This window comes from Typopeltis vanoorti, chromosome 8, assembly GCF_054136105.1.
Source record: "Typopeltis vanoorti isolate ZY-2024b chromosome 8, IOZ_Tvanoo_1.0, whole genome shotgun sequence".
NCBI lineage: Eukaryota > Metazoa > Arthropoda > Arachnida > Uropygi > Thelyphonidae > Typopeltis > Typopeltis vanoorti.
In genome coordinates this window covers 122,246,418-122,262,603 of record NC_143556.1, presented here as the reverse complement: position 1 = coordinate 122,262,603, position 16,186 = coordinate 122,246,418, and the positions used below count along the sequence as shown (strand labels likewise).

At 36.4% G+C, this 16,186-nt stretch overlaps 1 protein-coding gene across 1 annotated transcript in view; it reads right to left on the bottom strand.

Annotated features, from left to right (window-relative positions):
• Window positions 1-16,186, bottom strand: part of Cubn (Cubilin) — a 2,223,842-nt gene that overhangs the window by 604,579 nt on the left and 1,603,077 nt on the right. The window contains exon 54 of the mRNA XM_090396294.1: window positions 12,996-13,215. Coding sequence (XP_090252420.1) covers window positions 12,996-13,215 — 220 coding nt within the window. The remainder of the gene's footprint in view (window positions 1-12,995; window positions 13,216-16,186) is intronic.

Genomic DNA, 16,186 nt, shown 5'->3' with positions numbered 1-16,186 from the left:
AGCTTGGGTGCTGCATGAATGTGCAAATGAATTGTCAACCCCTCTTACTTGGATATTTAATTTAAGTTTGAAACTCTGGTTTGGTCCCTAGGGAGTGGAAGTAAGGCAAAGTGGTTCCTTTGCATAAGGGTGGCTCTAAAACTGCGGTAGTTAATTACAGACCAATCACCATCTCAGGAGTAGTGGTAAAAGTATTGGAAAAGTTGATTAAAGACAACATTCAAGAATGGGTGGATCAGGTTATGATACTCTATAGAGGCCAACATGGTTTTGTTAAAGGGAGATCCTGCCTTAGCAATCTATTAACTTTTCATAATAGAATGACTTCTGAGTAGGCTACACAGTGGTACTTCTGGATTTTGCTAAGGCTTTTGACAGGATACCCTACCCCGTGGAACTCTGTTACGCAAACTGGAGCAGATGGGAATGGATACTAAATTGGTAATATGGATAGGAGAATGGCTCAGGTAGAGATACCAGAAGGTGGTGTATGGAGGAGCAGAGTCCAGGATGAGGCAGGTGACCAGTGGTGTGCCTCAGGGCTCTGTGCTTGGGCCATTGTTGTTTAATTTGTATATAAATGATATAGGAAATGCCTTACAGGGAGATATTCAGTTGTTTGCTGATGATGCAAATTTGGGTAGTGCAATAAAAAATCAAGCTGATGTTGAAAGTTTGCAGGATGATTTAAATAAGCTGGTAGAAATGGCAAAAGGTAATGGATGTCAGTTCAATGTGGAAAAGTGTAAAGTCATGCATTTTGGGATTAAAAGATTACCAGGTGTGTACTACATTGATGGAACAGTACTCAAGAGACTGATGAGGCTATGGACTTAGGGGTGTTGGTAGACAGTGAGATGAAGTTCAGAGGACTCATTGCTAAGGTGTCCAAGATTGCACATAGGATTACTTGGTTGTTGAGGAACACACTGACATACAGAGATAAAGAGGTTATTATTCCCCTTCATAAAGCGTTGATACTTCCACATTTGGATTACTGTGCTCGGGTCTGGTCACCTGGATTCCTTGGAATTTAAGGAAGCCTCACAGGCTCCCTTAAATTCTATGAGGAGGCTGTGGAGAGGGTTCAGAGAAGAGTGACTAAGTTGGTGAGTGATGTAAAAAATGCTCCCTACATTGATAGATTGAGAGCTTGTGGATTGCAGAGGTTGGTTGATAGTTGGAGAAAATGGGATATGATAGAAACATTTAAATTACTGAAAGGTTTTTATAGGATTGATGCAGGGGGAAATGTTTCAGCTGTGTGATAGTGATGGAAGAACAAGAGGTCATCCCTGGAAATTAAAGAAGAGTGTGGTTATCAACAAGGGTGTCAGAACAAGGTTATTTGCCTGGGGAGCGGTGAATGAGTGGAATTCATTGCTTGGTTTAGTTGTGATCTCTTCATCTGTAAATGAATTCAAGAAGAGATATGACAGATACTGTTTTGCTAGTTTGGGTCTCTCGCGATGAGTGTACTGACACCATGGAGATACCCGTAATAATGATAATAATAATAGTAAGCTAAAGAAACAATGATTTGATTACTGGTTATTCTACTGGTATGACCTCTAGTGAAAAAAAAAATTACAAATTAATTATTTAGAAACTACATCAAAGGTAAATTCTATTTAAGATAACATGGGAAAAATATTCTTTCTTATAGATAGTCTTCTTTAAGCATAAATGATGTCCTATTTTAACATTAGAATTTTCATTTTAGATATAGGATTCTGGATTATCTACAGTCCTGTTTATAGTTAACTCTTAGAGAGAAAGGTTCCATGGGTAGAATATGTGCCTTCCATATGCTTGGGATTTTTAGACCATTATTATTGTTCAGATTTGGGTACTTGACAAGAATCTCACAGGCTTCCTTAAATTTGCATTCCTACCATGTTTTGGTGTGATGTAAACAACTGGTGCTTTTCCAGTCAGTTCTATGTAAAGTGTTCAGGGCATGATCAGAAAGGCCAGCTTCACCATAGTTATTATATTCAATGTGTCATTTATGTGCCTTTTGTCTGATAGGAATCGTGCATCCTGTTTCCTCTATATATGGTATTGATAGATATGTATTGATAGGATGAGTTGAGTAAGCTTTTTAATTTTGCAGGAGGTTTAAAGGTGGCTTTTGGTTGTAATTTTGTAGTATTCTGTTTATTTTATCTGATGTCCCTTTAATGTAAGGAATGGTTATAGTTTTATTGTAGCCTGGTTTATCTTTGTTTTTTATTGAGGTCATGTGAAGAATTTTGTTAATAGTGTTTTGGCTGTAACCATTTTTTAGAAAAGTATTGCTGATAACTTTAAATTCATCTCTGAGTGCTTGTTCATTGGAGCAGATTTTCAAAGCCCTGTTTTTTAGAGTATTAATGACACCTATTTCTTGTGTTGGGAGTGGTAGGAGTTTATGTGTATATATTGGCCAGTATGTGACATTTTCTGGTAAACAGTGAAGGAAAGACTGCCAGAAGGAAGATGTGTGACAAGTGTATCTAGAAACAGAAGTGTGTTCTGGTTTTCAATCTCAATTATGAACTGTATGCATTTCTGTTGTTTGTTTAGGTGGCTAAAGAAAGTTTCAAGTGTCTGGCGGCCATGGGGCCAGATCGCGAAACATTGTCAACGTACTTAAGCCAGACTTTGGGTTTTAAAGGAGAGGAATCTAGAGCATTTTGCTCAAAATGTTCCATATAAAAGTTTGCAATAGGGGGGATAATGGCGAGCTCATGACTGTGCCTTCTTTAAGTAGGTAGAAAGCATTTTGTCATACAAAATAACCAGAATGTAATACATGAACAAAGAGAGCCGTTATAGCTAGAGGGAATTTGTTTGTGTAAGAGAAGGATTGTGTCATTAATTGGGACATTCGTAAAGAGGGCAGAGACGTCCAAACTGACTAATAAATCTTCTTTTTCTAATGTAATGTCTTTGATTATGTTTATGAAGGGTTTTGTGTTTCTGATAAAGGAGGGGGAATGACCCACCAACTCCTTGAGCATTGCCACTAATTTCTTGGCTAGATGATACTTCGGGCTATCTATACCTTCAGCTATTGGTAGGAGTGGTGTGTTTTGTTGGTGTATCTTTGGTAGACTGTAAATTCCAAGGGAATGAGCATAGTGCGGAAATAGTTTTTTGACTGTATATTCTGGCCATGTAGTAATAGATTTAAGTAGTTTCTCTGTTTTTTTCTTTTTTATTCTATTGGTTGGGTCGTAGTTAACACATTGGTATGTACTATTGTCCGAGACTAGTAGATTCATTTTTCTAAATAGATGGTTTGGTTTAGAATTACGGTAACACTTCCTTTATAGGCTCTAGTTATTACGATGTTCGGATTTCATTTTAATGACTTCACTGCTGTTAATTCGTATTTCATTAAGTTACTTGTTATTGTTTACTTATGATTTATATATAAAATTGTGGCATTTCTAAACGTATTTTGTTCGCTACGTTATTTGGGATGAATTTTAAGCCTATTCCAATATTACAAATAAAATCCAGTTCCTTCGTAGATCTGGGTGCTACGGTAAAATTTAGACCATTTGTTAAGTAGCGAGAGTTCATCTTTGTTTAAGGTGTGGTTGGAAAGGTTGATTACATTACTGTTACCTGCAAAGGATTGGTGGCTCCCTGCATCTACAGTTGTTAATGTTCGCTGTGGAGAAATTAAAATATATCTGTCGGTGTTTTCGATCTTTTAGTCTATGAAATTTGGAGATGAGATTTTCTTTGTTAGTATGAAGGATATGGTTTTCCATATTCTCGGTAATCTTTTCGAGGATAATCCAAATATCTGCGTTCAAGTAACTTGAAAGTTCAGATTTTTCCTTTTGTTTCTGGTTTTGAGTAACAGCCAACTTTTTTCTAGTAGCCTGAATCTGTTCTCTGAGTCACCCTTTCTCCATGCGGTGGTATATTCGTTTAGCCTTTATTGAGGTAAACTTTCTCTTTAGTTTGATGCAATTCGGAAAGATACTGCTATCTCTACTGTTTTAAAAAGGCCAGTAGATTGATCAAACCATAAACATGAATTTTCAGCTTACCATATTGATTGCATCGCTTATGTATCAAATCTCCATGAATTATCAGAACTCTTTCTTTTAGTGTTGAACGGTGATTAGCATTCATTTTAGAGATGGACTTTACAACTGTGTTGTGTTAAAATATAAATAACTCTTTTAATTTGCCGACGTTTAGATCTTCATATTAAGATCACCATCTGGAGTATATATAAATATACAAGGACAAGCTGAGTTAAATTACACATAATATGCTAAAGAAACAATGATTTGATTACTCGTTATTCTACTGGCATGACCTCTAGTAAAAAAAAAAAATACAAATTAAAAATACAGAAACTACATCAAAGCTAAATTCTATTTAAGATAACATGGGAAAAATATTCAAATCATTGTTTTTTAAGCTTACTGTGTGTAATTAACTCAGCCTGTCCTTGTATATTTGTACATACTCTGGATGATAATCTTAATATGAAGATCGAAACATCAGAAAATTAAAAGAGTTATTTGTATACTAATGCCAGAAGTAATAAGAACAAGAAGGAAGAATTTTTGGCCTTGGTAGGCACTTCCAGGCCACAGGTTATTGGCATTAGTGAAACATGGCTGACAGAAGATGATACAGCTAGTGGGATTGAACGTGAGGGGTATGATGTGTTCAGGAGTGGCAGGAAGAATAAAATGGGGGGGAGGGAGGAGTGTTATTGATGATAGCTGATGAGCTACAGCAAAGAATGGAAGTGGAACTGCAGGATAAAGAAAAAAGAGCACATTTGAGGCTATTTGGTGTGATACTGAGGCTAGTATAACAAAATATACAGTTGGGTGCTGCTATAGAGCAATTGATGGAATAGATGGTGGAGATAGTATGCTTAAGCAAATAGAAGAAATGAGTGGAAGGAGGGTAATTATTATGGGAGATTTCAACTATGGTAACATTGATTGGAAGGAGGAGAGGACAACACATGGGAGGAAGGAATTGGATTTTATGCAGTTATTAAAGGATAACTATCTGCGACAGCACGTAATGGAAAATACTAGGGGTCAGAGTGCTTGACCTAGTAACTGCATCCGAGAATTTGGCTGTAACGAATATGATCACGTTGCCACCAATTGGTGAGAGTGATCATAGGATCTTGAATTGGGAGGTGGCTAAAGGTGTGGAATTTACAATTAAGACAGGGTACATGTGGAATTATTGGGCTGGTAAGTATGACAAGCTTAGGAGTTTGATTGGTTCAAACTATAACACCTGAAACATAGATAGGCCTATAATTTGATGCTTGAGTTCTATGATCTCCCTTATGAAATGGCACAATCTTGTCCTCGTTCCACTCTTTTGGAACTTGACCCAGTGCGAAACTCATATTAAAAAAATATGTCAAGACAGATGTCAACTCCCTGGTACATTCCTTCAGAATAAGTGGTGATTTATTATGAAGTCCCACAGCTTTATTAACACCAGGTTTGCTCAGTTCCCCATACAACTCTTGCTCACTTATAGTCAGTCCCTCCTCCTCATCATCAAATGCCCTCAATCTCTACATTAATTCACATTCACAAGATTGAAAGATTTTATGAACTGCTCATTAAGTATCTCCGCTATATCTTCCACAGCAGTTGTCGTTATACCGATTTCTCCAATCAATGTCATCCTTCCATAATCACACCTTTTTTTGCTGGCTACATATTGAAAGAACTCCCTAGGATTCCTTTTGGCTTCATTAGCTAACTGATGCTCATACCCCACTTTTGCTACCTTTATCATCTGAATTGCCTGGTATTTGTAATCCTCAGAATTAGTTATTAACAACTTCTCTTATGCTGCCTCCATAATGCTCTTTTTTGCTGTATCACATTCTTAATCTATTCATTCATCCATTTCACACGAACCTTATTTAACATTCTGACCCTTGGAATACATTTAGATATCGAATCTACTAGATAGTTCTTGAACTATCTAGTAGATTCAATATCTACTATTGAATCTACTATCCCTCAAGCTGCATTGATCTCTTTTCCAGCTAACTCCTCATTCCATACTACACCTGAAAGCTGTCTCCTGAGCTCTTCATAATCACCACCCTTGCAGTTCCATATATAACCTTTTCTCACAAAGGTCCTCACACTCCTGGCACTTTCCTCACACTGCTGGCAACCACCTGCGTGGTTGCCAACAGTGTGACCTTTATGATCACTCTCACCAATTGGAGGGTGATTTGACATCTCATTTATAAGTACATCCTCTGATGAGATGATCAAATCCAAGACCCACAATCCTTGCGTGCCCTATGTTACATACTGTTTAAGGTAGTTGTACCCCCAAAACTTAAGAAACTCATTTTCTTTACTTGCAGTTGCTATCTCATCATCCTCGACTATATTGCCATAATTAAAATTGCCCATAATGAACACCCTTTTCTTATTTGCTTGCTAATTTGATTATACCTTTCATAGTCATTATCCACGTTACCAGGTCTGTAATAACATCCAACAAAGTATTTCATTCTATTCACCTTCAGCTCACACCATACTGCCTCAGAATCACTGGCACTATTTCCGTCTTGCATCTCTACTTTGTGTGGACATAACTCCTTCTCTATCATCAATAGCACTCTTTCCCCCCAATTTTTACCCCTTCTATCCTCACGAAACACATCATACCCTTCCATCTCTATTCCTGTCAGGATGTCATCTTCATCTAACCATGTCTCACTTATTCCAACAATTTTAGGGTGAACAGACTGGATTAATGCAACCATTTCATTTGCCTTGTTTCTTACACTTCTATCATTTGCATACAAACACAACAGGTCATTCCTGGATCTATAGCTAGTTCCACTGATACCACTCATTCAATGTGATTTCTCCATGCTCAAATGAAGCTATTTCTGTTTCTCCTCATTCATCTTAGAACCCTCTTTAAATCCAACTGTTTTCTCTTGATCCCAGGTCATCCCCTTCCTTTCCTGTCTACACATGCATTCACATCCTCTTGGAGCATTCACCTTTCTCATGCTGTGTTCCCCTGTCCACCCTGAGTCACCCCATTTCCCTGTCCATTTTGCACACCCATTCTCTTATTTCTCATCTAATATATGTAAGTAATTTTTAATAGGCTTGCTGTGAGCAACTCTTTTGTACCAGAACCCCTAATGATGTAAGTCTTATGACTTCCATCATCATCAAGGGTACTGGTACTTACAAAATGCGTCAGATTTTAACTGCTCATTTTTTTATTAAACTCTTTATTTGGATCACATTGTGGTCTCAATAGCAAAAAATACCCACAGAACTGCTAAACCACAGAAGCATACAATTGAAAGTATTAAGAGAACCGGAAGTGATAGAATCAGAAGGATATCAAGTGTTGATCGGCTTAGATGTTAATAAGGCTCTTTGGGAATGGATGACATATTATAACTTATTTTTAAGGAATGTGCACTAAAGTTAGCTAAGTCTTACCAGTGGGTAGGGTTCCTAAAGAAGGCAAAATAGTACTAGTCCACAAGCATCATTCTAGGACAGAAGTTTCTAATTATAGACTAGTCTGTATAACTGTAGTTGTAGTCAAGGTTTTGAAAAGATTAGTTAGGAACAGAATACAGAAGTCGGTTGATGGACATAGAATTCTCTATGATAGCCAGAATGGATTTATAAAGGGTAGGTCCTATTTTAGCAATTTACTTGCATTTTATTATAAGGTACCATGTGTGTTAGATAAGAGAGAATCATATACAGTGATATTCTTGAACTCTGCAAAAGCATAGTTGGTGTACAAGCTGTGAAGGGTGGGAATAGATAGTATATTGGTTAGATGGATTGGAGCTCATATCTGAATGATATAAGTAAGTTGTTTATGATGGAGCATTATGTCCAAAAAGGAGGGTAACCAGTGGTGTGCTCCAGTGGTCTGTTCTTTGGCTCCTACTGTCTAACTTGTTTCTAAATGATATATCATGTAGATTGACTGAGGATTTTCAGTCAGTCTACATGACTGACTGAAATTTTCTGTTTTCTGATGATGCAAAGTTGGAAGATTTATAAGTAGTAATGCTAATGTTAATTCCCTTCAGCAAGATATGAATACACTTTTTACTTGGATAAAGGGGTGGGGTTGTACTTTTAATATCAATGAGTGCAGGGTTGCATTTTGGAGTGCAGAAATATAATGCCATGTACTATATCAGTGGTACCGTGCTTCAGGAAGTGGATGAGATTAAAGATTTGGGAGTGATGGTTGACAATTGACTGAAGTTTAGAGGGCATATTGCTAGTGTTGCAAAGGCTGCACATCGTAGTGCTACTATGATGAGAAGTACTTTAGAGATAGAAGTGGTTGTGTTAATTTCCTGTATAAAGCATTTGTCAGATCACACTTGGACTATTGTGCTCAAATTTGGTCACCTGGTTTTCAGTGTGATATGGAGACATTTGCCTCTTCATCCTCTCCATCCTGGAGAGGATGAAGAGGCAAATGACTAAGACAATATCAGGACTTTGGACTGCTGGCTATGGAGAGAAGTTGAAAAAGTGTGGATTGCATAGTTTGGTGGATAGAAGGAAAAGAGGATATGATTGAGACATTTAAGTAGTGAGAGGATTTTATCAGATTAATCCAGAAGAGATTATAAAATGAGTAAATGGTGAGAGGGGAAATACCAGAGGTCATCCCTGGAAGTTATGCAAGAGTGTGGTGAAGTGAGGTGTAGATTTGTTACATGGAGAATTGTCAGTGAATGGTATGCATTACCAAAATGTGTTGTTAATGCAAGAAGTGTTAAGGATTTCAAGATTTGATATGATAAATATGTTATTAGTTGAACCTCCATGATGAGTGAGTCTGCCAATTCCATGGAGAGTTAATAATAATAATAATCAAACTTGTATCCATTTTTCTCCTGTCCTATAACCTCTTTGGCTGTGGTATCCTATTTCACAATTACATGTTATTTGCTAAACCAACTTTTTAATTCTGTACCCTCTACACAAACAACAGTTTCACCAAACCTATTCAATTGCAACCCATTAAACTTAAACCTTTCCACTTCACATTAAGTTCACCCCACAGATTCACAAACTGAATCCCCCTTTGTTTCACACAAGTAAGCCATCTTGCTATAAAATTATTTCATGTGAGGCTGGAAATTAAAAAAAAAAACAGAGTAAAATCAAGATGAAGGTGAATTGATGCAGTTAGAAGTGCCTTAAAAGAACAAAATATAAGAAATTACAATATTAGTAATGTAAATTTAATATTAATGTAGTGCTGTCATAGTACTGAGCACAACCACTGAGGGTGCATATCAGAAATTCGTTGATGATGTATTCTGATTTAGGTAACCAACATGCTTGGAAGTATAGCTGAACTATTTTATTTTTAATAAAGAAAACCGTGTTTGGTTATCTTATATCAACACGTGATGTGTTCTGAATCAGCCGCAAAAACTTTAAACAGAAATGTTTCAAAACACAAAAATATTTTTCCATGAAAAGAAATTTCAAATTGTATCCTGCTTTTGAAGTGACACTGACAATTTATTTTTAACTCTAAATGGGTGATTGTTCAAAACTACATAAACCAAAAAGGATATTTTTACTGGTGTATATTATGCAAAAATATGCAAATACTCATTTTCAGTACAGAACTCATAAAATAAACTATTCATTCATAAATGAATAGTTGCTTTTATTTTCAAACTATATTCAATTGCCATGCAAGTGTATTGGTGGCACTTGGGGTCAGAAGAAGAACATATGTAACACTTGCTCTACAGTACCGTATATAACCCTTGGGCACTTTTCATACTTAATCATGAGGAAGTAGAAAATCCTCTTAATTTCTTCCAGTGCAGTTGAAGTATCATATGTGTCTCTAACAAAAAACCTCAATATCATTTATTTCACATTAGGCAAAATATGCATCGTGGAATACAAAAAAATATAAATTAAATAAATAAATAAATAAATACATACAGTAAAACCTCGTTTTTACATTCCCACAATTTACGTTTTCCTGCGATTTACATTATTTACCATGGGTCCCGTCTTAAGACCTATTCTTACGATATATTGTTTTCTCGTTATTAAAAACTTGATGTGAACATTATTTCCCATGATTTGAGTTTTTTTCTTGAGTAATAATACTGATTTTCGAATCCATTTCTGCGGAAATCTACACATTTCGGTTCCCAGATAGTGTTGCTTTTGGCTGTAGTTTTGTTTCTGCTATCACGGTGACTTGCATGCTTCCAGCAGTAATGTAGTGATGAGCGATACCGTGATTTTTCAATCAAAGTACGAATTGATATTGCAGAATTTCTGCTATGTAATTTAGTGTGTGAAAGTTGCATTCAAGTTGCGGTGGTGGATTATCCATGTTAGTAACATGGAGAAAAAAAGACACAAAATGTCTTTCTGTAGAAGAAAAGATGGCAATTCTGTGATGTGTAGATTGGCATGCCGGAAGACGTGAGCATTAAGCAAAAGATCTTGGACTCTCCATGTCCTCTTGGAACACGATAGTAAAAAACAGGTCAAGCATTGAACCCAACTGCAAAGCAATTTGGCACTATGTCAAAAAAAAAAAAAGCAAAACAATCAACAATTAAAGATTTTTTAAATAGATAAATGTAAGTAATTGCAAATTCATTTATTTTCAGTTATTAAATTTTGTAATCTAGTATGTAGACTAACACACTAGCAGGAAGTCATCTTTTAGCCTTTTTTTTTAAATGTATTTTTACATTTCCTGTTATTTACACTTTTTTCCATCAGTCCCCTGAAAAGTGTGAAAAAGGGGTTCTACTGTATATGTGTGTGTGTGTGTGTGTGTGTGTGTGTGTGTGTGTGTGTGTGTGTGTGTGTGTATGCTCTTAGAGAATACAGAGAGAGAAATGTAAGAAAGATAAACACTGTGTAAAACTAGCTAAACAAAAGTCATGGGAGGACTTTGGCAGGAACACAGAAAATAAATATCAAGAAGGTGACAAAATATTCTGAAGGTTGTTGAAGAAGCTTAGGAATGGAGGAAAGAGTGCTGTAAAAGGAGTTAGAGATGATAAAGGTGACATGAAAATGGGAGAAAAAGATATCCTCGAAGTATGGAGTAATTACTTTGAAAAACTGCTAAATGAAACAAGCAGTGATGATATGCAGTCAGTCATGCAGACAGGCATGCAGTCAGGAATACATATCCATGCTTGAAGCAGAAAAAGCCATCAAAGGCTTGAAATGTGGAAAGGCAGCAGGAGTAGATGAGATTTAACCAGAAATGCTGATGTATGGTGGTATAAGAGTCTCACAGTGGCTGCACTGCATAGTTCAGAATGCCTGGACAGAGGGACGAATTCCCGATGATTGGAGTAGAGCTTTCATTCTACCCATATATAAAAAGAGAAATAAAACTGAATGTGAGAATTACAGAGGTATTTCCCTACTGAGTGTTCCTGGTAAGATCTATGCAAGTATACTTGAGAAACGGTTGAGAAGATTTGTGGAAGAAAAGCTTGGCGAAGAACAAGCTGACTTCAGGTCAAATAACGGCTGTCAGGATCAGATCTTAACTTTACGAGAAATAGTGGAAAAATCATGGGAATATAACAAGGATCTGTATTTAAGTTTTGTCGATTTGGAAAAGGCATATGAAAAGGTGCCAAGAGAGAAGCTATTTAATATGCTACGGTTATATAGTGTCAATGGGGCATTATATCAAGCAATACTTAGTCCTTATTTGAGTTGTAATGTAAATCAGCAGTTAGACTTGAAGGAAGTACAGGAAGATGGTTTAATGTTAAATCTGGTGTGAGACAAGGATGTACATTATCCCCTCTGTTATTCATTATCTATATGAATCACATTATGAAGGAAAGTGGTAATAAACATGATATCAAAATTTGAGATGTTAATGTCAGCTCTTTGCTTTATGTGGACGATGTTATACTTCTAAATAAATCCGCTACAAGTCTGCAAGATTCACTGATTAAATTAAATAGCTCTTGTAATAGATATGGTATGAAGGTCAGCAATAAAAAGACAAAGACAATGAAAATAGGCAGAATCAGTGAAAATGTCAAATGCGTTGTGAATGGAGAACCTGTGGAACAAGTAAAACATTTCTCCTACTTAGGCATGATTTTTTTTAGTGAAGATGGTAAATTAAATATAGAAATAGACAACAGAATCAACAAAGCTGATATGGTAGGAAGTCTGAATAAAATCATATGGAATAAGAGAGAAATTAGTTGGAAGACTAAATTAGCTGTATACAAGACAGTGTTCAAACCAATTTTAACTTGTGGATCAGAGAGCTGGGTCAGAAGTAACACACTTGACCAAAGACTAGAGACTGCAGATATGAGAGTCCTGAGAAAGATTAGAGGCATGAACAAATGGCATCAATGGCAATATCATATTAAAAACAAGGATATGAGGAAAGAACTTGACATTGTCAGCATCCAGGAATGCATTATCAGAGCTAATGTCAGGTGGTATGGTCACTTAAACAGAATTGGCAAGGAAAGATTAGCAAAACAAGTGTTATCTGCCAGATTGGCAGGAAAATGACCTAGAGGAAGACCAAGATATAGGTGGATTGATACAGTACCAACTGCCTTAGACGATAGAAATATAAGATCTGATAATGTTGGAGTCTTGACAAGTAATAGGCTGATTTGGAGGAAAATTGTAGATAAGAAGTTAGTAATGATGTAAATTTTTCATGTAGTACTATCATATCCTGTACACCCTTTGAGGGTACATGGCAGGAATTTGATGATGATATATATATATATATATATATATATATATTAACTATTAACAAAGGTCATGACACTTCAGATATAAAAGAATATCAGCAGCATGCTTTTCAAACATTTCTTGTACATTCCATATAATAAGTGCAGAATATGTAATTTTTTTTCTCTTTAGGAGATTACTATTGTTTATGAGAATTAAAAATTAGCTTACCACTTGTTATGGACTGTAGAGATAACTGAAAACCTGGTGATGTACCCAGCGAATCAGAATGAAAAATAACAATAACAGAAGAATGTTCTGAAATTACACTTTTAGGGTTTTGAGAACCACAGTACTTTCCAATGATGGGAGAATTATAATAGCGACCATTTCGAATCAAAAGATAATCAGTTGCACAATCCCCATCAAGATTAAAGTCAAGAGTGGTCAACTGAAAGATAAACATAAAATACATTTTTAATAATACCATTAACAAAAACATATATGTCTATTCATACATACATAAAATGTAAGTACAGTATATCAAATTAAGATTGAATAGTATCAGAAACATATTGACAAATTTTTAATTATTATTATTATTATTATTATTATTATATCTGTGTAACATGACAAGAAACAATTAAAATTTAACGATTTAATGTATCTTTTCATCACCACCATCATCATCATAATCATCATCAAAATCATCATCAAATTCCTGACGTGTATCTTCAAGGGATCTAGAGGATATGATAGTACTACACGAAGAACTTATATCATTACTAACTTCCTATCAACAATTTTCAACCAAATCAATCTGTTATCTGCCAAGAGTCCAACATTATCAGATTTCATACTTCTGCCTTCTAAGGTATTTTTCACTATATCAATTCTCCTATATCTTGGTCTTCTTCTGGGTCTTTTTTATGCTATCCTAGCAGAGAACATTGTTTTGCTAACCTTTTCTCTCCCATTCTGTTTAAGTGACCATACCACCTGAGATTAGCTCTACTAACACATTCCTGGATGCTAACAATTGAAGTTCTTTTCTAATGTTACCAGGAACACTTAGTAGGAAAGCACCTCCGTAATTCTCACATTCAGTTTTTATTATTATTATTATTCAGGCCTCCATGAAGTCAAAAGACATTGTGGGAGGTCCTTCCTAAGAACAATAAAGTCTATCATACCACTTCTTAAACTCATTGACTGTTCTCGCCCTCATCACTCCATCAGGCAATGCATTCCACGGTTCAACCACCCTCCCCGCAAAGAAACCACTCCTCACCCTCTTGCTCACAGTTTCCTTTCGTAACTTCCAGGGATGGCCTCTTGTCATTACTCCTTCCCGCTGTTCAACCAAGCGAAAGAACTCCCCAGTGTCAACCCTGTAACCACCTCTCCACAGTTTAAAAGTCTCAATCATATTACCTCTCCTTCTTCTATCCACCAAACTCTGCAGTCCACATTCCCTCAGCCGATCCTCATAATTATCCGTGTACAGTCCTGAAACTATCTTTGTCATCGATCTTTGTTTCCACAGTTAATTTATCCTCTTCAAATCCTGGGGAGCAAATCTGAGAACAATAGTCCAAGTGTGGTCTGATCAGAGACTTATACAATGGAATGATCACCCTCTTATCTCTGCAGGTCAGTGTCCTTCTCATAATTGCAGCAATCTTCCCTTTTTATATATGGGTACCATGAGAGCTCTACTACAATCATCTGGAATTTGTCCCTCTGTCCAGGCTTTCTGAACTAAGCAGTGCAGCCACTATAAGCCTTTATGTCTCCACGCTTGAGCATTTCTGGTCGAATATCAGCTACTCCTGCTGCCTATCACATTTCAGTATTTTGATGGCTTTTTCCACTTGGATAAGTATGGATATATATTCCTGAATGCATGCCTGTTGAGTGTTTTTTACCAGTGTGCTGACACTGATTGTTTCGTTTAACAACTTTTGAAAGTAATTACTCCATACATACAGGATATCTTTTTCTCCGGTTTTCCTGTCAATTTTATCATCTCTAATTGCTTTACAGCACTATTTTCTCCATTTCTGAGCGTTTTTTTTTTTAACAGCCTCCAGCATATTTTGCCGCCTTCTTGATATTTATTTTCTATATTCTTGCCAATGTCTTCCCATTGCTTTTGTTTAGCTAGTTTTACACAGTGTTTAGCTTTCTTAAATTTGTCTCTGTATTTTCAAAGAGCACAAGCCGACTTATTTGCCAGGAACTTTTGATATGCTTTCTTATTTCCCTTCAGTGCCTTTTAACTTCCTGTGTCCACCATGGAGTTCTGATTCTACTATCCTTGCAGACAACCTCAACACATACCTCTCTGGTTGATAAGACTCAAAGAGGGAGGGCACCTATTCTACAACACTGTCTTCACCACTCAATCCACCAACTGCAATGAGCTACAACTACAAATACCTTTTCTCTCTGAGGAAAGGGTATATTTGAAATAACAAAGGGTGTAATTATGAAGAGCTCAGAGACAGCTTTCAGGTGTAGCATAAAATGAGGAGTTAGCTGGAAGAGAGAGAGAGATCAATGGAGCTTAGAAGATTTTCAAGAACTATTAAGTAGAAGCAATGTCTAAGTGTGAAATGGATGAATAAAGAGATTAAGCATGTGATACAGAGAAACAGAGCATTATGGAGGCAGCACAAGAGAAGTGGTAATAACCAATTCCATGAGAATTACAAAGACTTGGTTGGTAAGGGTAGCAAAAGTGAGATATGAGCAGCATTTAGCTAACGAAGACAAAAAGAATCCAAGGGAGTTCTTTCAATATGTAACCAGCAAAAAAGAATGACTATGGAAGGATGATACTGATTGGAGAATATAGTATAAAGACAGCTGTTGCAGAAGATATATGTAGGAATACTTAATGAGCAGTTCATAAAGGTCATCAATCTTGTGAATGTGACTTCATGGAAAGATTGAGAACAGTTGATAATGGGGGGGGGGAGACTGACTGTAAGTGAGCAAGAGGTGTATGGGCAGTTGAGAAAACTAGATGTAAATAAGGCTGTGGGACTTGATAATATATCACCACATATTCTGAAGGAATATGCCAGGGAGTTGACATCTGTCTTGACATATTTTTTTAACATGAGACTTGCACTGGGTCAAGTTCCTCAGGAGTGTGGAGGGAGAACAGGGCACTTCATAAACTCCTGGATGTGATAAAGAAGAGAGTTTGTCCTTAGGTGAAAGGATGAGATTTGCCAATTTGATATAAGGTTTAAATACGGTGCATAGCTGATATTTATTGAGAACTCTAGATATCTTTTCAGATGTGCCTTGAATGTATGGGATGGTAACAGTTTTGCTGTGGTCTTGTGTGGGAGGCAATGGAGAGGATTTCTGGGGAGCATTCAGTATTTTTTTCTATCCTATGGAGATTA